The sequence below is a fragment of the Octopus bimaculoides genome, chromosome 14, assembly GCF_046866305.1.
Source record: "Octopus bimaculoides isolate indiv1 chromosome 14, ASM4686630v1, whole genome shotgun sequence".
Taxonomy (NCBI): domain Eukaryota; kingdom Metazoa; phylum Mollusca; class Cephalopoda; order Octopoda; family Octopodidae; genus Octopus; species Octopus bimaculoides.
Genome location: NC_142941.1, coordinates 19,570,510 through 19,594,396, shown reverse-complemented (window position 1 = coordinate 19,594,396; position 23,887 = coordinate 19,570,510). Strand labels below are relative to the sequence as shown.

Below are 23,887 nucleotides of genomic sequence, written 5' to 3'. Positions count from 1 at the left end.
TCATACAAAAATGACACATTATATAATGTAGGCATAGAGACACTCTGATGGAATAGTCATGGCTGGAATGCTACAACAATATGTTTGTTTGATGAGCAATAATAATTTGTAAAGAACTTTCTTATCTCTGATTTCTAAGCTGAAACTACTCTCTTACTTCTAGGACCACATTCACTCTACAGTGGCAAGTGTAGCCATGACAGTAGCTCATGAGCTTGGACACAATTTAGGAATGCTTCATGATCGCACCACCTGTGTCTGCCCAGGAGAATCTGCCAAGTGTATCATGGAAGCAACGAGTGGGTAAGTATTATTTGCTATAGAAGACAAATGAGAAACAAGAAATTAGTTTTGTAATAATTCTTTTCGTTTGTATTCATCTAATTAATAATAAAATTAAATAACTACACCTCTTGAATGACTGGTTATCATCTAACATTTATATATATATATATATACATTAACACACTCACATGGAATAGATGTATAAACACACCAGTGTGTTTCTGTATATTTATTAAAATTTTTATAAGGATTACTTTTCTCAAGGGTTTTGTTTCATTTCTCTGGCTATTCAGTATTGATTATGGGCATGTTTTTTGTGGTTGTGTACTGATGAGATTGAGTGGAGAAGGTTAAAGAAGAGCTAAGTTTGATATCACATGTGAAGGAATGTGTGCAACTACACGTATAATTGAGGTCATTAATGTACAGAAGAAAGAATTCAGGTGGCATAAACAAACACTGAGACACACCAGAATTGACAAAGTCTATGATAGAGAGAGCTCCATTGATGTTACAATGGAGCAGTCTGATGAGTAATTCCATTATAAGTAATTCTATCTGTGGCAACCTTACTTAGAAGCATTCACACCAACAATAGTGAGTGATATGTGCTTGTGGAGATTTTAAGAACAAGAGACCATCATTACCTGATGTAGGAAAGCAGGTCTCCAGTATTTATAAATTGATAGCACCTTTCAAATACACATTCTACAGTACAATCAAGAAAAAGATAGCTGCCTTGGCAAGTTTTTAAACTCTACACTGTAGAACTATGCCTTCTCTGCATCTCTTTTCTCACGACAACCTTGAAATGGTTTTAGTAGAAAGTGGGTTATACATCTTTAGATTGTATACCTGACTTTCTACTATAAAATTGAAGAAATTGACGGTACGCTGAACTCCAGACTAAACAACTCAAACAACATTTATTTACTTGGTAAAACATACAAATCTTTAGTTATACATCTTTAGAGGTGAGAATAACAAGCTGTCGAGTATAAGACCGAAAGATGTTGAGACAGCTTTAAACACACGTCCATGCTCAATCGCTGGCCAGCGAGAAAGAGAATGAATTGAGCGGGAGACGCTCGCTTTATTAATTTTACGCATGCGCAGGCGTTACTACATGGTCTTTGTTCCAGTGAATTACTTAAATTGCATATCACTTCACTTCTTTTTCCCATCTCGCTCCTTTCATAATCCCCTAAACAAAGCACTTCTTCCTATAGAGCTGTACTCACCCGAAAGTCCTGTAATGCTTCAAGCCAGTGAAGAAGTCTTACATGATTATTTGTTCTATTTTGAATCTCCTTTGAAATTACACCCTACCATCTTAGAAAAAAAACAAGAAAGGAAGGAAACATTGGCTTAATGTAATCCTAGATATTCAATGCTCAAAACAAAATGTAGAATGATTATAGTTAGAATGCCTGATCTGAAGAGACCAACCCAACTGTTAAATAGAAGAAACATTTATACCTATCTCAATGAATGTTATACAATATCAGTTTTAATTGTTCATTTCAGAAAATAAACAGTATTTCATTCAACCAAGCTTGAAAAACATCTAATTTTTAAAAAATACTAATATTTCCAGTATTTTTCTGGTTTCTATTTAATAGTGATAGAAGCTCTCCAAAATGGTCAAGTTGTTCGAAAGAAGCAATAAAAGAAGCCTTTGAGATGGGCATGGATTATTGTTTATATAACAAGCCTGAATCCTTGTTTCACACATCATGCGGAAATAACTTTGTTGAAGATGGTGAAGAATGTGATTGTGGATTGCCAGAGGTATGTAAATACTATGTCTAATACTATCATTGTCATCATCATCATCATCATCATCATTTAATGTTTGTCTTCCAGACTGGCATGAGTCGGACACTTTAACAATGAGCCCCTGGGATGCATCCTGCTCCTGTATTTGCTTTTGCATGGTTTCTACAGCTGGACACCCTTCCAAACACTTTACAGTTTGTGCTGGTGCTTTATTCATGCTACCAACACTAGTGAGATCACCATACAGCTTGCAAGACATTGAACCCCGAAAGGGCAGCCTTATATTGAGTGATGGGGAGTACATGTTTAAGAGAAGAGGCTAGAGCAGGACAAGTTTCTCGTTGTAAAAGAGCTACATTTTAGAAGAGAGGCTAGGAGTATTGAAGAGGAGCAGGAAAACAATAAAAATAGATATCCTTAACACTGACAATTAAAGCTGTGTTCATTTATAGCTGATATGTTTGTGTACTTTGAAAAGTGGAAAGACATTTGCAGTAGTAATTGTCTGAAAGAAAATATTCTCCATATAGACTTTATATATAAAAACACATTATTGGCTCTATATGATGTCATTGCACTGTAACATACATGTTTCTTATTTATTTATTGCCCGCAAGGGGCTAAACATAGAGGGGACAGACAAAGGGATTAAGTCGATTACATCGACCCCAGTGCGTAACTGGTACTTAATTTATCAACCCCGAAAGGATGAAAGGCAAAGTCGACCTCGGCGGAATTTGAACTCAGAACGTAGCGGCAGACGAAATACAGTTAAGCATTTCGCCCGGCGTGCTAACGTTTCTGCCAGTTTCTGTCAGTGGTGTAGCTAGAGTGTGTGCTGCCCAGAGCAGCCCTTCAGTTTGTTGCCCCTGGGCCCCCTCAAGAAATACATATTGCACAGTGATTATTTCGACTGTTGCATTTAACTGTGAGTAGTATCCGTGTCCCAACATTAAAACCACTTTTATATGATTTCAATACAGTCTATACAGGCTTATAGCCTACAACAAGCTATGCTAGTGGTTTCTGTGTGGTAAGACTTCATCAGTTACAGACACTGCTTCAGCTGGTCATAGCTCAGTAAAAATTGCCATTCTTAGATGTTAACCCTTTAGCATTCAAACTGGTCATATCCAGCCTAAATATTCTACTTGTTTTATGTTCAAACTGGCCAGATCCAGCTTCTCATGCCTACCATAAAATGTCAGTCGAAAAATAAACAACCATATCATCAACATCTCAAAGCTATGAGTTAATGCAAGATAAATTCAAGCCAATGCAAATGAATAAGACAGAGTAATCTGAACCCTAAAGGGTTAAACAGTAAGACACCCATTTGGTGACATGTGGAAAGCTTTGTCAACTCTAAGCCCTCTAAGCAGTGACAATAAAGATAAAACTATGTACATTTATATATAACATGCTTGTGTACACTCAGATGTGGGAAGATGTTTACTGCTGTTGTCTTACAGTTCGGTTACATCATTCAAATCTTACCTTGGTGTGTTTTTCCACAGGTTGTCATCATCATCAATCATCATCAACATTTAATGTCCATTTTCGAGACTGGCATGGGTTAGACAGTTTGACAGGAACTGACAAGGCTAGGAGCCACATCAAATTCCATAGTCTGTTTTGGCTTAGTTTCTACAGCTGGACGTCCTTCCTAACACCAACCACTTTACAGAGTGTACTGGGTGCTTTTTATGTGGCACCAAACAAAATATTTTCTAGAAAATTAGTTCTGTGAGCATCTTTCCTCACTTGAAATGAACACAAGTGCATTAAGTATAAATGTACAGTTTTATTTTGAATAATTTGTTGATAAACAAAATGGGATTGATGCACAAAGAAGGACACACAGTTGTAGTCCTATTACACAGTGTTTCTCATAATGGAAAGCACCCACCCTCTTCCACCTGTGAGCATTGTAACAATTGGAAAAAAAAAAAGGAGGATAAATTTCTATGTTTAATAAAATTAAGTCAGTTTCCAACTTTTGTAACTTGTAACACCATGGTAAAAAGGAATTATATAGGTGTAAAATAAGTACAAGTCTATAAAAGCGAACTTTGATGTTGTTGATACTTGAAAATTTTTGCTGTCAAATTCTGAAATAAAATGCCAATGATGATGATGGAGATCAATTCAACGCAAATATTTCCATGTAGAAATATCATACATTTTAGGGCTTTCTCTTAAGCACAAGTGATGAATTAACTGTAACCACATTAATATATCTATTTTACTGTAAGGCAGTGAGCTGACAGAATTGTTAGCATGCTGGGCAAAATGCTCAGTGACGTCTTGGCCATCCTTATGTTCTGAATTCAAATTCCGTTGAGGTCGACTTTACCTTTCAAACTTTCAGGGTTGATAAAATAAGTACCAGTTGAGCAATAGGATCAATTTAATTAACTTAATCCCACCTCCATCCCTAAACTTGCTGGCCTTGTACTGAAATTCAAAACCAATATATTTATTTTTACAGTATTTATACTTGCAGAAGTTTAGAAATATGTCATGTCAATGTTATTTTTAAATATTATATTAGATTTACTTATTTTATAGCATTATAATAAGTATTAGTCAGAAAAAAAATAGTGAGTATTAGTTAATTACTCACCCACTGTCTTCATGACCTTGTGAATAAGTTAGAAATCAATATTATTTGTTTTATTCCATAATGTAACTCATTCTTAACATATTATCCACATCATCATTGTCAAATCTGCGTCGATGGGGTGGATGGAAAAGAAAAAGATGTGGATTTCATGCAAATCATAAACTGACTTGATGTTTTATAAGTAATTGATTCTTGAGTTAATTCATACTGAGATCAGCTTTGTCTTTTCTCTGTGTGTGTGTGTGTGTGTGTGTGTAACAGTAAACCTTATGAAGTTTATGTCTATCCAATTCAGGTATGTGATAACAAATGTTGTGAACCTACAACTTGTAAACTGAAAGGCAATGCTGTGTGTGCTACAGGGAAATGTTGTAATCTTAATACATGTCAGGTGAGTTACGCATTGCATTATATATATACTTTATGACATGAGAACTGTGAAGTGCTAACTACTCTACATTAAATTACTCTGCTGTCAGATTATTATTATTTTTTTATTTTGAATTTCATTTATTTCATTTCATTTATGTTTTAATTATGCCCTTGGAATATCACAGTTCCCATTTTCCTTTTCACTCAAACTCCAGAAAGGTAATCAGACTACTTGTTATAAAGAAATTAATCCTTTTGTGATTACATTTCTATTTGATAAACTGCCTAAATGTTTCAAATTATCTTCATTATAATGAAGACATTGGAGAAGATTAAGAAAATATTTTTATAGTTTTGGTATACATAGTACACTACCTTTGACTAACTAAAATCCCATTTTATAATTAATTTTCTATTAAGATTATCACTTGCATATGAACAAATTTTAATCATTTTAATGTACCCTATTTGAGATGATTGATATTAAAAGAATTAAATGGTTGATTTTATTTCTCATATGTAGGATAAATAGAATATTTATTCATTCTGTCTAAGCATAAAGTGTACTGCATTTTCAGTAAGGACAAAATATAATGAACTTGTAAAGTTTATAGTTTTTGCTTGTCATAGCTTCAATAGGAATTGAAATTAGATTGTGGATTTTCTGGGCATTTACCTCTGATACACAGCCCATACATCATCATCATTTAATGTCCATTTTCCATGCTAGCATGGGTTGGACAGTTTGACAGGAGCTGGCTAAGCAGGAGACCGCACCAGGCTTCACTGCTTGTTTTGGCATGGTTTTTACAGCTGGACACACATCCTAGCACCAACCAGCCCACAGAGTGAACTGAGTGCTTTTTACATGGCACCAGCTCTGGTGAGATCTGCTTTGGCATGGTTTTTACAGCTGGATGCCTTTCCAAATGCCAACCACTTTACAGTGGGGATTGGATGCTTTTTATGTGGCACCAGCACTGGCAGAATCACCAAGTAACTTGCAAGACAAAGATCTTTTGAGAGCAAAGGTGGGGGGGGGGAGTCATTGGAGGAGGTGGCCTTGTTCCAAGTGATGAGAGATTAGAGTGTGACAGAGGAATAGAAACAAGTGTCTTGTTGTAGAGGAGCTCCATCATTACTCAGTCGGAGAGAGAGAGAGAGAGAGAGAGAGAGAGACGTTGGTTAGTTGATTTACTCTTCATATTTTTTTCAAAATAATTTCTGTCTTAAGTTGTAGTTGTGACTGTTGGAATCATCAGTGTTCTTATTCCTATAGCAAATTGGATAATTGGAACTCTCATGAAGTCTATTGTCTTTGCTCAGTGTAAGAAAACATGCTTGTAATTTGACTTTTGTGAGTTTTCTTATCACTTTTGACCTGTTTGCTAGTCATAGATGGTTAGTTAGCTGGAGAGAAAATACTGGATGAAGTTATTCCTATGTTTTGATAAATCCTTTCAGCTGCGTCCCCCAGGAACTGTGTGTCGGCCTAAAGAAGGAGAATGTGATTTAGATGAATACTGCACAGGGAAAGGTGAATATTGTCCGGAAAATGTATTTATTCACAATGGACGGTCATGTTCTGGAGGACTGGTAAGAGACCCATTTTATCACAATAGTTTGGAATTTCAAAAACATTTTGTTTCTCTTCTTTTGGCTATTTGCAAAAAATGTAAAATTGTTTTGTTTTAGCTTCTTCATACTTTTGTATTACAAAAAACAAAAAGTAAATAAATTACTTTTTTATACATACATCCATACATATTTACCTGTGGAGATACAGTATGGCCTAGATGTTAAGGTTAAGAAGTTTGCTTTGCAACTACAAGGCCCCAGGTTCAATTCCACTGCTTGGCATTTTGAACAAATGTCATTCCCTAAAACCTCTGGGGTAACTTATATCTTATGAGTTAAACTAAGTAGACAAGTGGATTATATCTGTAAATGAAGAGGTACGGCTTTGTGATATACTGTGCAAGACTGGTTCTGTCTGTGAGTTATGTATAGAGTGGCGACGCAATGGCCCAGGGGTTAGGGCAGCGGACTCACGGTCATAGGATCGCGGTTTCGATTCCCAGACCGAGTGTTGTGAGTGTTTATTGAGTGAAAACACCTAAAGCTCCACGAAGCTCCGGCAGGGGATGGTGGCAAACCCTGCTGTACTCTTTCACCACAACTTTCTCTCACTCTTTCTTCCTGTTTCTGTTGTGCTTGTATTTCAAAGGGTCAGCCTTGTCACACTGTGTCACACTGAATATCCCCGAGAACTGTGTTAAGGGTACACGTGTCTGTGGAGTGCTCAGCCACATGCACGTTAATTTCACGAGCAGGCTGTTCCGTTGATCGGATCAACTGGAACCCTTGACGTCGTAAATGACGGAGTGCCAACAACAATATGTATAGAGCACACATCAATTCAGGTGCAGGTAACTCAGTAGATCAAACAGTTCTGTGGCAGCAAATTGGCAGAGTTGTCAGAAAATTGGATGAAACGTCACTCATGATTAGTATTTGTTCTGACTCTCTGCATTCTGACTTCAAATCCCATTAAGGTCACCTTTGCCTTTCGTCTTTTAAGAGCTGATAAAAATTAAAAAAACTAGAAGGCAGAAGTGTTGAAGTACTGGATGGGATTTCTGCTGATATGTATTCCAACTCTTTGTGTTTTGACAGTAATGACACTGGGGTTGGGTTGTGTCAGACTTGCCATTCCCTTGAGCAACATTAATGATGAGAAGGAAAAGGAAGGCTTGTATCCATCAGCAACTGTTGGTCTTCTACAAATATTTTGACCAGGTCTGCTCATACTGTTGCAGATATATGGTCAACACTAGACTTATGTCCATGCGTATGCAGTAAGTATTGCTGAATGGCATTTGACAAAGACCACTTGCTATTACGAAAGAAACAACTTTTTATCCTATTGGTCATACATGCAAAGCATTTCCACAGGTGAATGGTAATATGATAAAATCTAAGGCAGTGAGCTGGCAGAATTGTTAGCATGCAAGGTAAAATGCTTAGCGGGATTTCTTTCGTCCTTATATTCTGAGTTCAAATTCTGCAGAGGTTGATTTGTCTTTCAGAGTTGATGAAATAAGTACCAGGGGATCACTGGGGTAAATGTAATTGACTTACCCCTACCCTTCGAAATTGCAGGCCTTGTGCCAAAATTTGAAGCCATTATCATTATTAAGGTGGTGAGCTGCAGAATCATTAGAACACCAGGCAAAATGCTTAGCAATATTTCGTACGTCCTTACGTTCTGAGTTCAAATGCCACTGAAGTCAACTTTGCCTTTCATTCCTTTCAGAGTCAATAAAGTAAGTACCAGTAAAGCACTGGGGGGTCAGTGTAATTCACTTACTGCCCCCTTCCCCCCCCCCCCCCACTCCGAAATTGCTGGCTTTGTGACAACATTTGAAACCAATATTATATTCTGAAAGATGGCAAGCTGGCAGAAACGTTAGCACGCCATTTGAAATGCTTAATGGTATTTCGTCTGTCTTTACATTCTGAGTTCAAATTCTGCCAAGGTCGACTTTGCCTTTCATCCTTTTGGGGTCAATAAATTAAGTACCAATTGCGTACTGGTGTCGATCTAATCGACTGGCCACCCTCCTAAAAAATTTGTGCCTTGTGCCTAGAATAGAAAAGATCATGATATTCTGAGGTCGACTTTGCCTCTCATCCTTTCGGGGTCAATAAAATAAGTACCAGTCAAATACTGGGGTTGGTGTAATCGACTTCCCTCAGTCTTCAAAATCCTTACCTTGTACCAAAATTATAAAGTTTATTATGATAAAATCTTCAACAAATCGCTGTACATATAAAGAGGTATGGACACTAGCTACGTGAACATCAAAATTTATTCAATATCCACAGTGTGTTGCTTTAAGTGTTAAATTTACCTTCCTGTTAATCACCACTTTCTTGCAAAGTTACTTTTATTTAATTTCTTCAGTGGATTATCAATGGATTTTTTTTTTTTTCTTAATTTTGAAATGATATCTATAAAATAGATTGATCTGTGTTGTGAACGTTTTTAATCAATAAATATTTATCGATCCTCTCTCATTCAATAACAAAACTCGATTAGATACTCAAAACGACGAAAAATAACTCTTCGGTATATTAGTACGACTTATCTCCCTTGAAACAAAATGTTGTTTTTTGTTTTATTGCAAAACAAAATTCTCAGTTGTGAAGTCATCCTTGCATTTAAGGTTTATTGAAACCCCACAGCCGAGAGAATCCAGTACCTTTTTTTATGTGAATGGCTAATCTCTTGCTTTTGCCTAGAAGCATACATACAAAATCTTACATAGACCTCCCCTTCTTCTTCAGGTTCATATAAGATTTTGATGTTAAAATTTACGTACCATAAATTGGTTATACTTCTACAATACACAAAATGTTTTAATTTTTTTTTATACAGTTCCTAATAATATTTAATTATAAAAAATACAGTAGGATCTTTTTTATAAACATCAAATGGCTATCAAGGTCCAGTAGAGTAAAATAGGAATAAAAGGGAGTCCATAGGTAACAAATGGTTGCGAATTACTGTTTTAGTCCCAGACTAGTCCTAATTCAGCAGACCTACGATCAAATGTATTCCAACCATGACCATCCCATCTTTATATTTTTCAGACATAGTGTATCTAGGAGTACATTATCTGATGTGTCCTATATTCTAACATGGCATCAAATAATATGGTAACAATTGTTAATTTTCAACACCCATTCTCATTAAAACTGAGATGATGTAGCCATCACATTTCCTGGTAGACTGTAAGATACTTTGATGATGATGTAAATTGTGTTGAAATCAACAAACCATTGATATTACTCAGCTGGTTATTCTATATTTTGGTATCAGAATGTTTTGAATCTTAACCATCGTTTCTTACTATAATGAGATAAAGATTGAAGCAGTTTATAGATGACTGGTAGATGGGGTGTTGATGAAGACAACCTGAATAGTCTCTGTTAGAAGCCATTCAGGTCAATAATCATGGACAACTTCCAAAAGTTCTTGGCCTGGCTGTACTAAAGACAAGATTAGGGTGGGATGGGAAATTCCTTTTGTTATTTTATTTTATTTTTATCCATTCAATATATACACTCAATATATAAACAGGCATGACTATTGAAATTTTGTCACTCAGCATTTCAGACAGGCCTGGCCGATGGTATTTCTGTAGAGTTTGTTAAACTGGCAATGCTTCCTGGTAGAATTGTTAAGTCTGGGATTTCTGGAAATTATCAGCATTTTCAAGTTTCATTTGAAATAGAAAAAAGGGTGGGAAGGGAAGTGCTGCCTCTCAGCAAATTTGTTGAACGGAAGATTAGGGTGGTGAGATTGGTCCAAGTCTACAGGCCTGCACTGAGCATACACTTGTAGATTGGGGAAAGACAAAGAGAGAGAACTTGCCTTCACGGTCAGGGTGACCACTTTTGTGGAGTTTCCACGAATAATATTTGGAGAACTTTTCCCCTTTGGGTAATTATTCTTTGTTTAAATTATGTAATCCCACACTGTATTATCCTGTACCATCTTTAATGTTTTTGTCAACCCCTGTTGGCTAATAAAGAAATTAATTCTTGTAATGTAATCAACTATCACCCCCCCCACACACACACACACATGCACAAAAATTCTACCTATATAAGAAAGAATTGCTGTTGTTGTTGTTGTTTTTATTATCATCATCATGATTATTATTATTTTTGTTATTATTATTATTATTATTATTATTATTATTATTATTATTATTTTTGTTATGATTATTATTATTATTATTATTATTATTATTATTATTATTATTATTATTATTATTATTATTATTATCATTATTATTATTTTCAGTCATACTGTTACAAAGGACAGTGCAATACTCACACAAAACAGTGTCAGTTGCTATGGGGGGACACTGGCAGAGTATCAGATGATATTTGCTTCAGAGCTAATAATGTACTTGGCAATGTGAGTGGTAACTGTGGTTTGAACTGGCAGACAGACAGATACACAGCTTGTGCAGTGAAGTAAGTTGACCTTGACTTTATTACTGCACTAGGGTTTTAAATCTGATGGTAGAAAATTGAGAAAAAAGTTGCAAAAATTACGATAAATTTTGCTATCTATCTATTGTAGGAGATGGTGTAATTAGTTTGATTATGTTTGACAGTCATCAATTATTTACACTTTCTAATACACACATAGGTATGCATATGTGTATTGCATTCTTTATATTGTCATATGTAAGGGAGTATGTATGTGTGTGTTTGCCTGTATGTACTACATTGCACTCACATATATGTGGATGCATGTCTTCTTTCCAGGCTCATTTTATTATAAAATTATAATACAATGTTTTATGTTTTTCTTTCCTTACTTTTTCTCCATTTGTTAAAGAAGTTGTTATTAATAATTTCATTGCTTCTTTTCTCAGTTTTTGGACATTTTTTTTTTTATAAGAATTCCTTATAAGTGAATTACAACTAGTAATCATGGGTCCTTATATATCTCATATTATTACACTGTGTAACACAATTTTTGTCCTTGGGTAGCAACTGTTTATTCCTATTTGCTTACCCTTAGAACTTATGAAAAACGACTAATATTTTCTTCAAACTTTGCTTTTGTCACATTTATTCAAACCCCAAAGAATCCCTCTCAACACATGGCTGTGATGCTTCCCAACTACTCCTGCTCATGATCAGAGATGCACATATTATTAGCCATCAAAGACATGATCAAGTGGTTAAGGTCAAGCAACTGACAAGCAAATCTGTAGTACTGAGCTATTATTTGCTATAATGATATTTCTGCTTCAGCAACTCAGTGCAGAATCTATTTGAAATGTAATGGAAAATAGGGCAGTTTTAAAACATTGATGCATTTTCAGAGTAGACTGATACATACATTAAAAGAAGAGTAGATACATAGATCGATAGACACATTGGTAAATCAAAGACAAATAACTACAACAAATATTGGATGTCACTTTCACTTTTCATTACCACAACCAGGATAAAATTAATACACAAATGGCTGAGTATTCCACAGACATACATACTATTAACATAGTTCTCAGGGAGGTTCAGCCTCACACAGAATGTGACAAAGCTGGCTCCATTGAATTACAACTACAACTCATTTTGGTCAGCTGAGTAGACTGGAGCAAAATAAACCTTCAAGTGGTTGGAAGAAAATGAAATGGGTCCAATACAGGAGCAGGGAAATCTTTTTAGTCAATTAGGCTCACTATGAGTGTTAATCCAGTCCTAACAGTGGCCTATCTATCTGTCTGCCTCTCTTTTTCACACACTCACTCTCTCCCTCTGCCTATCTCTCCCTCAGCAAATACCTGTGGATGTTACTGTTATTTTTCTACACTTGAAGGGAGAGGTAGAAAGAGAAATAAAAATAAAAGATGTTAAGCAGAGGAGGTATACTTGAAGTGAGCAGTAAAGTGAGAGAGAGGAGAGACAGAGAGTGAGTGGTGACTGAAAGGAAGGTGGCATTTGTTTTTTTGTTTTTAAACGTTTATCAGTATTTCTAGAGTAGACAGATACTTAACCACATCAAATATTGGATGTTACATTTACTTTCCTACAATATAATTAATTACCGCATTCTACATACTCGGTCCTCAACCAATATTGGATATTGCTCTAAGTGTCATAATATAGAAATATTTCTCATGGCACCAGTACACAATTTACAGAGGCTTATATTTTTATGTTTTCCATGATGTTTTCACAGGTCCAGCTAGTTGATATTAATTTGGTAGTTATAATTCCACAACTGTAAACCAAAGGGCTTGTTGTTGTTGGCACTCCGTCGCTTACGACGTCGAGGGTTTCAGATGATCCGATCAACGGAACAGGCTGCTCGTGAAATTAACGTGCAAGTGGCTGAGTACTCCACAGACACATGTACCCTTAACTCAGTTCTTGGGGATATTCAGCATGACGCAGTGTGACAAGGCTGACCCTTTGAATTACAGGCACAACAGAAACAGGAAGTAAGAGTGAGAGAAAGTTGTGGTGGAAGAGTACAGCAGGGTTTGCCGCCATCCCCTGCCGGAGCCTCGTGGAGCTTTAGGTGTTTTTGCTCAATAAACACTCACAACGCCCGGTCTGGGAATCAAAACCGCAATCTTATAACCGCAAGTCTGCTGCCCTAACCACTGGGCCATTGTGCCTCCACAAACCAAAGGGCAGTTGTTACATAAATATTTTTTTCTGTTTTAGTGAAAGTGCTCTACATAATATGTGCAAAGTATGCAGTGCCTCATAGTACTGTTTTCTGTGAATGTTCTGTTAGAACAAACTATACTACAGAAGATACTATGTTTTCTGAGTGTTGTGTTTGTGTGCAAGCCATGAGTTTTTTGACACATATTTGTCTACACTCTGTTTTTGGTAACTCATCCACATCATAGTTTAGACTCTATCTTGTCTTATTATCTTCAGTTGTAGTTTTGTTAGCCTTTACTATCATGTGTGCCTTTGAGATACCACTTCTGTTTTTTTTGTTGTTGTTTTTTTTTCTTTTTGTTTGTGTTTTTGCAGATGAACATATTTGCTAAAACAATACTGTGAAGGCTTTGTATAGAATAGTGATAAATCTATAACTTTTAGAGTTTTATATTTTGTCAGTTTTGAATTTTAAGATTTTTTTTTTTTTTTTCTTGGATGAACAATTCAGTTGTTTCTGGTTCTTTCATTAAACCACTGAATAGTTTTATAAATATTTTGCTAAACATTTTAGCCAGAAGTCTGGAACTTTACCATTCTGGCTGGCTGTTTTCCAGTTGTTCATGTTCTGTAGTACCTGGCTTTACTTCTTGGATTCTTATATCTTCTCACAATTATTTAGATGTTGCATTTGTTATTTTGAACATTCTTGCCCAAGGTGAACTAACTTCTGTCCATATTCATCCTCAAGGATCTAATTTTCTACTTTTCTTGTCATTAAAACTGCATTGATGTCTGTTTTATTTTTTTACCCAGTTCTTGATAAAATTATTTGGAATTGGTGACCAACTTTGCTTTATTCATATAAGGGTTTTCATCTTTCATAAGGATAGATACCTTAAAAAGAAAGGATTTCCAAATTTGCTATTATGTATTTTTCATTAATAAATTAATTTTAAAAATGCTTTAAAAATATGAAGACAAGATATTAAAATTCCCAATCATTCAAGAACAAAACTTTCCCTTGTGTGTATGTGTGTCCATGTCATAGTTTCTTAGGCATTTAACAAAGGTCTATTTGAGGTTGATTAATTCGTAGAAATACTGATATACTTGACTGATTTGGTACTCCAGCATGACTGCAGCCGCATGACTGCAGCCACGTGGCTGAAACAAGTAAAAGAATAAAAAGTGGATGATTTCCATTACAGCTCACAGACAAATGCCTGTAGCATACAAATAGTTAAAATAAACAATTTAGAATGACAGCAAGGACATAGACAGAACAAAAATTTGATTAGCTATATTATTTCACATTGTTTCTGTATATATCCTTATACTTTTAAGCATCAAATCATGTTTTACCTTTTTGTCTTGTTTCTGTTTCCAGTGATGTTCGTTGTGGTATGCTTCATTGTATTCACAAAAATGAAAAACTAATGTTCTGGAAAGATAACCTTGCTAAAAAATTTCCAACATCATTCATAGCTACTGGTAGGACAACTGAAGTATGTCGGGCAGTAATTTTGGATGTAGGCCTTCAGATGCAAGACCCTGGATTGGTACCAGATGGCTCTAAATGTGGTGCTGATAAAGTAAGTTCACTTTCCTTTTTAGCTTATCTATCTATCTATTTATCCATGTGTGTGTGTGATGAATTTAATGTGAAGGTAAGAATTTGTGAAGACTCAATCCATAATTCTCTCCTTTTCATCGTTGTCCTACAGTTCATCGCAGAAGATTTTTATATTGGATGTCTTTGAGAACTCCTACATGCTGATGATCTAGTTCTCATTAGCTGAAAATATAGGGGAATTAGAGAGGAAATTCCAGAAATGGAAGTTAAATCTAAAGTCGTATGGTGTTAAGATAAATTTATCAAAGACAAAGGTTTCAGTAAGTAGGAAAGAAGACAAGACCCTGGTATCTTCAGGTATACAAAAAAGGATTAGATATAAACTCCATATGCTGCACCTATTGTAAGCTATGGACACACAAGAGATGTTTCAAAATCACAGGTAGACCATGAGAGAACTTTGGCTTTGTATGTGTTAGAAGCACTGGAGCAGTACACACTATGAACAGGAACACCAGAAATAGATACTCTTGAGTGCCTAGATGGCTCATGAAAAGTAGTTGATAGCTTCTGTTACTAAAAGTATAGTAGCTAGAATAAGAACAAGTAGGAGAAAGTTCAAGGAGCTACTACTACTGTTGACATCAAAGTGTATGAAGGGTAGATTGTATGACATTTGTGTTCGAAATGCAATGCTGCATGGTAGTGATATATGGGTCTTGAATGCAGGGGATTTGAGAAGACTGGAAAGAAATAAAGCTAGCGTACTCCGTTGGATTTACAATATAATGAATGACATTGTATAAATGTGACAAGAGAAAACCTTGGCATTAGAAGAATCAGATGTAACATGCAAGAAAGAAGATGGCACTGCACATGGATAAAGACAGCTGTATAAAGAAGTGTCAGTCACTGAATGTGGTTGGAGTTTGTAGAAGAGGAAGACTCAGGAAGACATGAATGGGACAAAGTGGTCAAGTCTGACTACAGAAGGGATAATAGGGATGTCTGCTGATTTGAAGTTCTATAGAAGACATGCTTAATGCTGCAAAACTGACCTCTGGAAGCACTGCATCTGTATATGTGTGTAGGCACAGATAAGCACTTTCCCCAATCTCTTCCTCATATCTCCTTTATCCCTCATTACAGGTCCCCATTGATTCCATTTTCTTCTTGCTACCTGGAACCATTTCACTTGTTAGCCATTACCTTCCCATTACATTGATCATCCTCCACCTACTGATCTACAAAATTATTTCCCCTCATGCACTATACCTGCCTCTTTTCTCTCATCAACTGCATCATCGTTACTAGTACCTTCTAAATGCGAATAAGCTATATAACTCCTCTAAACAAGAATCTGCTCATCTTCTCTCTCCTCTTCTCACACTTTAGCCCCTCATTTTCTAACATAAAACTACCCACTCCCTTCTCCAATCTTGTGAGCTACATTGCGACTTCTCTAGTGCCAGTGGCACAAAAGAAAAAGCACCCAGTACCCACTGCAGAGTGGTTGGCATTGAGAAGGGCATCCAGTCATAGAAACCGTACCAAAGCAGACACTGGAGCATGATGCAGTTCTGTCCAAGCCAAACCAGCATGAGATATGGATTTTAAATGATGATGATGTTGGCAGCAGCAGCCTTGTCACTGCCATTGGAATAATTACTTGCTTCTGCCATCTCAGTCTCATCAAGGATGATGAGTTTACTATTCAAATAACTAATATCTCATATTCAAATTAGCAAGAGAAGCCCCTTTATATATATCTCGTCATTAAAAGAAAATATGTGCAAATATCTCCCATCAAAAGCAACCGTAATTGTATATTGTAAATAATGCATCCACGGGATTGCTTAACATTTCAGTATGCATTGAAAAAAGTATGTCATTTAAAAAAAAAAAAATCAAAAGATACATGGAAGTAAAATTTTTTTAAATTATGCTTGATTAACTTCTAACATAAATCAGATAAATTAATTTAACAGGTGTGATTTTATCTATGTTCTGGCAGGTGGATTTCTATAAGAACTTATAGTTCCAAGACCCACATCCATATTTATTACAAGTCACAAATTTATTTTATATTCAGTTGTTTATCCAGGTAATGGAAATTAGATGGAACAATAAAGGCAAGATCGTTGCAAAAGTTAATCTAATTTTAGATTAGAAATTCTATTATTTGGGTTCAGATAATGTCAGTATGAATTGGAAGTGCCTAATTGCTAATATTTGGTGTATAAACGAAGGGGGTTGTATATAATATGTGTCAGCAAGTGACATTACATACTTACAAAAATTTAGCTCATAATTATAAGTTCCCTTTAACAACATATGTAAGGGATAGTATTTATGCCAGGTAGTTTTGCCCTGTGTTAGAACTAAATGTTAACTATAATTCCTTCAAGTTGAACGTAACCTACACTTCGTTCATTGCAGACATCTAAAAGGTTAGGCACATGCCTGCATTTTTATGAAACTTGAAGTAAATAGCTGTTGTAGTCATTAATTGTTGATCTGTAAATATCATTTTTGTCATTATTTTACATGTCTGCTTTATATTCTCCTAAGCCTGAATGAAAACTAGGCTGCAGTGAAATATATATATATATAGCTGTGATTGATATACAGAAATGGAGTAGTAAAAATTTCACAGAGTGTACTTGATATGATCTATGGATGTACAAGAGGTGTAACAGAATACAGGCAGGTTGACAGTTAATAAAGATGAATGTGACAGATATGCTGGTGCAGTCAGCAGACAAAGGACTGGTAAAATAAATACTTTCCAATGCCCAGAAGGTAATCTTAGCTATAGTGGCAATGGTTACTCTAAAACCATTGTAACTAGAAGTAGAATATGGTGAGAAAAATTCCTGGAGTTATTAACTCTGCTGACCAGAAGGAGGTTCTTACTTCGAGCAAGAGCAAATTGTACAATGCTTGTGTATGAACCAAGATTCTTCATGGTAATGTGATATGGAACTAAATCTAGAAAATGTGTTAAAGCTGGAAAGAAATGAAGCGTGTATTGATGGATATGTAATGTTAGTGTATATGAATGACATGCTACAGAGGAGCTAAGAGGAGAATTTGGGCATAAGAGGAATCGGATCTTGTGTACAAGAGGAATGACTGCTTTGGTGTGGACATGTAATGCATTTGAGTGATGACAACTGGGTAAAAAAAAGCAGGAGATCCATGTAGGAGGAAACTCTAGAGAAAGAAGACCAAGGAAGACATAGGCAGGTGTAATGAAAGCTGATGTTTTGGATGTTGAACATTACAAAAGGTGTTTACAAAAGAATGCAGTAAATGGCAGGACCCAGTGCTAAAGAAGACCTAAGAAAACATGGAAAAGTAGGTCGGAGGAGGAGGGAAAAGAGAAGAAAGGGAGGAGGAGAAACCACCATCATCATTATCATCCTCATCATCATCATCACCATCATCATTATGTCTCATTTTCAAGTAATCAGATAATCATTATTGCTACTCTCACCATCCTTAAGTTCTGAAATTGCTTTCTACTCATCATCATCAGAATTATCATGAACAAGACCATTTTTTACTTCATAATTAATATTGTAGCTGTTCATTAACTAACTATTTTACATTTCTTTTTCTTCTCTCTCTCACCAATTAGATCTGTGTAGAGCAACAGTGTAAACCACTGCAGAAATTAGGATTTCCTGATTGTCCTAAAGGATGCAATGGACATGGAGTAAGTCTGAGATTAAAGATATTATCCATTATGTTTATGTATATATGTATGGTATGTATATATATATATATATATATATATATATATATATATATATATCATCATCATCATCATCATCATCATCATCGTTTAATGTCAGCATGGAAAGCGGACTTTAAACAATGATGATGATGATGATATATATATATATATATATATATATATATATATATATAATGTTTCAAAAAATTCTATATTTTTTTTTTATAATTAAACATTATTAGGAATTTTATTTTTAAAATTCTTGATATATTTAATGTATTGTAGAAATATAACCAATTTATTGCTGTTAAATTTTAGCAACAAAATCTTCTTTGGACACCCAAAGGCCATATAGACCCCAGTTGAGAACCACTGATCTAAAGAATATATTTGTTTCACATTTTGGCGCAACTCCAGTACACAACTGGTACTTATTTTATCGACCCCGAAAGAATGAAAAGTAAAGTCAACCTTGGCGTACTTTGAAATCAGAACATAAAGACAGACAAAATACCGCTAAGCATTTTACCCAGTGTGCTAATTATTCTGCCAGTTTGCCACATTTATGTAAAGAATACACTCGAATGCATTTATGCAAAATAATCCTTTATATTATAGGCACAGGGCCTGAAATTTGTGGGAGGGGGATAGGGGGATAGATCGACCCCCAGTACTCAGCTGATATCTATTTTATCAACCCTGAAAGGATGAAAGGTAAAGTAGACCCTGGCAAAATTTGAACTCAGAACATAACTATGGATGAAATGCCACTAGGCATTTTGCCCGGCCTGCTAACGATGCATTTATGCAAAAAATAATGATGTCTTATTGTATACTATATTAATGTGCTTCTTTGCAGTGTTTATATATCTCGTTACTATATTATTTGTTAGTAAAATTGAAAGGATCAATTAATCAACTTAAATATCTTAATTTCTCTTCTAGGTGTGCAATAGCCGTGGGAATTGCCATTGTGATGCCGGCTACGGACCCCCTTACTGTGACAAAGAAGGGAAGGGTGGCAGTGTTGATAGTGGAATTGCTAACCTAGAAAAAGGTAAACCACGCACACATGCACAAAACCTCTCTCTTTCTCTCTCTTCTCATTACATTTGAAGCTAAACACACCAACATTGGTTGTCGAGCGATGGTGGGGAGACATGCACAAACAGAAAGATACACACACCACAATACATACATATATATATACATATATATATGGCTCTTGTGCGGGTGGCACATAAAATGCACCATTTTGAGCGTAGCCATTGCCAGTACCGCCTGACTGGCCTTCGTGTGGGTGATACATAAAAGCACCCACTACACTCTCTGAGTGGTTGGTGTTAGGAAGGGCATCCAGCTGTAGAAACTCTGCCAAATCGGATTGGAACCTGGTGTTGCCATCCGGTTTCACCAGTCCTCAGTCAAATCGTCCAACCCATGCTAGCATGGAAAGCGGACGTTAAACGATGATGATGATGATGATGATATGATGGGCTTCTTTCAGTTTCCGTCTACCAAATCCACTCACAAGGCTTTGGTCAACCTGAGGCTATAGAAGAAGACACTTGCCTAAGCTACTACACAGTGGGACAGATCCCAGAACCATATGGTTGGGGAAAAAAGCTTCTTACCAACAGCCATACCTGCACCTATAATATATATGTGTGTGGAGAGGGAAAGAGAATGATAGTCACTGAAATCTGTGGGTAAATTAGAATAGTTATTTGTAATATTGACTTATGGCTTTCTTTTAATTGGCCACAATGAGCTTTTCAAGAAGAGAAGCAAAATTGATTAAAATTTATCCCTGTATATTTTCAGTATTTATTAAGACTGAAAGAATAAAAAATGTAATTGAATCCCGTGAGATTTGAACTCTGAATGCCAAGAGAGAAAACTATAAACACTTGCTATATATTTGGCCTTGTATTATTTCTGGTAACTTTGTTACCTTCTGTATTGTTATTTAAATTCTAATATCTTTTTTGTTTATATTCTGCTGAATGCTTTTCTCCATTATTATCCTCTTTTTTTTTTTTTGTTTTTCTCTTTTTTCTCACTGTAGAAAGCCCTGTCTTGACTATTGTGCTGGTCATTCTATTTTTGCTTTTAATTATTTCTGTACTGGTTTGTGCCTATCTTCGAAGAAATGATCTCATTCAGTGTTGGAAAAAGAAGAGCAATTTCAATATGCAGTATGTATGAACTTACTGATGATCTGACCTTTAGCCCATTTTTATTTGAAAAATCCTCATCTATTTAAAATGTTTTTGGGCATTTCTCCACTTATCCTCTGTTGAATGTCATTGTTGCTGTTGTTTAGCCCTCGGTTCAGCAGTCTATGATCAAAGGCTTTCTAGTCATGATCATCTCTTTTCTTTTTTCTTCTTTTAGTGTATCTGGGAAAGTGAAGATGTCCAGCTTAGTGGTTAGCGGTCTTCAACTCACAGTTGTAGGGTCATGATCCTTGAGCTAAGCATTTTGTCCAATGTGCTAATGATTCTGCCAGCTCACTGCCCTTATAATAATAATAATAATAATAATAATAATAATAATAATAATAGTCCTTTCTATTATAGGCACAAGGCCTGAGGTTTTTGGAGGAAGGGGACTAGTTGATTACATCGATCTCAGAATTTCACTGGTATTTAGTTTATCAACCCTGAAAGGATGAAAGGCAAAATCAACCTCGGCAGAATTTGAATAATTATAATAATAATAATAATTATTATTATAATGGTTTCAAATTTTGGTACAAGGCCAGCAATTTCAGGGTTGGGGTTAAATCAATTACATTGCCCCACTGCTCAACTGCTACTTAATTTATCAAACCTGAAAGGACGACAGACACTGTCAACCTCAGTGGAATTTGAACACTGAATTTAAGCATGGATGAAATACTACTAAGCATTTTTTCCATTATGCTAACGATTCTGCCATCTCACTCCCTTAATAATTAAACAATTATGACTTCAAATTTTGAGGGTGGGGTTGTCAATTACATTGCCCCAGTGCTCTAGTGATATTTAATTTAGCAACCCCCAAAAGGATAAAAAGTAAAGTTGACCTCCATGAAATTTGAACTCAGAACATAAGGATGGATGACATGCTGCTAAGCATGTTGCCCACCGTGCTAACAACAGGATTACTGCAGTAGCATAGTCAGTCCTTAAAAAATGAAAGGCTGGCATAGACAGTCATATCTTCACGTGTTTTATGGAGATTCTCATATAGAGAATGATCAGATAACAAATTTTGCAATGACTTAGAAATAGGCTGTCATTAGGTTTGTTATTTTATACCAATTCACCATATTTTATTTTATTTTACAGATAATTAGAAACAGAATTTTGTGAAAACTAAATTAATAACATCATTTTTTGTTCTTTTTACTCAACAGTTTACCTCCTGCACTAACAAATATAAAACTGCCTAAAGTTCAGCTACCAACAAGAACAGATACAAACCGACAAAGTCGGACAAGCCGACTGGGTCCACCCATCTCAAAACCAATGTTGACTCACAGTACCAATAGCAATTCTCAAGCATTAGTCACACCTGTTGAAGCTCCACAAGATGCTTATATTCCAAAAAGAGAACCACGATCTGCTACTCGACCACTTAGTGCTATTATGACAAAAGACATTTCCAGTCCAGTACTCCTTAGTACTACTAATCGCCGGTCAGCAGCATTTTCTGAACAAAATCTCCCTAATATACACACAGCAGACATCAAGGGTGGATTGGCTACTACAAAACGTCCAGTGAAATTGCGTCGCAATCATTCTGATCGTCCTCAAAAGCCACCACCCCTGAAGCCTGATGAAAGTCGTCAGTTTGGAACACAATCTCCAAAATTGCGTCCTTTAGAGAGAAATAATAGAGAAAATGCTGTCTCTCAGCATCTTCTTGGCCAAGAGGATGAGGATGCTCTATACATGAATACATCTTCAGAACCCCCAAATAGCAGTTCAAGTATTGACCACAACAGTAATCATGCTGTTTACCATAACATGACATCTCCTTCCTCACTCAAGAAAACTAAAGAAAAGCCTCCACGACCACAAACACGAGCACTAGCTTCAAATCTTGTGAGATCAGAATCAAACCCCACCCCACCCAAAAGGGATCACAATCCTCAGCCTAAAACAAGGGCACTTTCCAAACTCACACAAACTTTTCCATCAGCATCAACAGCTGATAAGCCAGTTCCTATTCAAAAGAATTTTGTTAACCTTAATAGATCAGAATCTGATCCACAGGCAAAAAGTTCTTTAACGCCAGCACAATTAGCCAAAGCTGGACTGAAGCCTGTTGGCAACACTACAAAAAGAGAACATAAAAGCCCACCTCCTTCTACGGTAACAAAGCCTGTCAGATCACAACGAATAACTAGTCCAACTCGTTATAACCAACCGCAGTCGTCACCCAAAGAAGACAAAGCAGATTATTCAGACTCAAACAATACAGAATCAAAGAAAAAAATCAGTGAACTGAGACAAATGTTCGATTCTAAGATATAGAATTGCTCAAAATATTATTTACTTTTTTTTTTTTTTTTTTTAGTGGATAAAGGAAGAGAAAACAAATATTGATTTCATTTGCCTTTTGAAACTTGAGGTGAAAATTTTTTTAAAAGAAAAAGTAATAAACAAACAGATGGAGAATAAATCAATATTGTAAATACAAAACCAGATGCAAGAAAAATGGAAAAACATTCCATTAAGGCTGTTATGGTAATCAGCATAAACTGTTATGGTGTTCAGTTTAAAAACGTATTTTAAGCTGTCCTGGCCAATTACTTGATAAAAACTAATTGATCTTACAAAAAGAAACTGTTCTTCAAAATGCTCTGCATTGCCAAATTATATTCAAGCATTTAAATCTGTTATTATTCTTTCGTGTCCTGTGACTTCTTCAAATGTGATTTATGATCAACAATATCTTTCACAGCTACCAGCTTTAAATTTTGTTAAATTACAGAGACTAAAATCATACCATAACTATATGCTTCCGTTATCATCCAACTCAGGTGCATACAGTTCCTTTTAAATCTATTTTTTTTTTGTTTTGTAATTGTTTTTATTTGTATGTGTATGTGAGAGAAAGAGAGACATTGTGTGTGTGTGTGCGCACGCGTGCGCCTGTATGTGTATGTTTCACTTCACTCAAGCCTTTTTCCATTCCACCTATGAAAAGAGGAAGTTTCTGCAGCCTGAATATAAATAACTAACATCTTGCAAAATGAACAATATGATCCTCTAAAAGGAGGAGATAAATGAAATAATATAAT

The 23,887-nt window shown here is 35.7% G+C and overlaps 1 protein-coding gene across 1 annotated transcript in view; it reads left to right on the top strand.

Annotated features, from left to right (window-relative positions):
* The window catches only part of LOC106874077 (disintegrin and metalloproteinase domain-containing protein 12), a 346,803-nt gene that overhangs the window by 322,888 nt on the left and 28 nt on the right, over positions 1-23,887 (top strand). The window contains exons 12-21 of the mRNA XM_014921671.3: positions 164-303; positions 1,908-2,076; positions 4,986-5,081; positions 6,527-6,658; positions 10,938-11,113; positions 14,664-14,868; positions 18,493-18,570; positions 19,537-19,648; positions 20,660-20,789; positions 21,995-23,887. The exon at positions 21,995-23,887 is cut by the window's right edge and continues 28 nt beyond it. Of these exons, the coding sequence (XP_014777157.2) occupies positions 164-303; positions 1,908-2,076; positions 4,986-5,081; positions 6,527-6,658; positions 10,938-11,113; positions 14,664-14,868; positions 18,493-18,570; positions 19,537-19,648; positions 20,660-20,789; positions 21,995-23,117 (2,361 nt within the window). The 3' untranslated portion in view covers positions 23,118-23,887. The remainder of the gene's footprint in view (positions 1-163; positions 304-1,907; positions 2,077-4,985; positions 5,082-6,526; positions 6,659-10,937; positions 11,114-14,663; positions 14,869-18,492; positions 18,571-19,536; positions 19,649-20,659; positions 20,790-21,994) is intronic.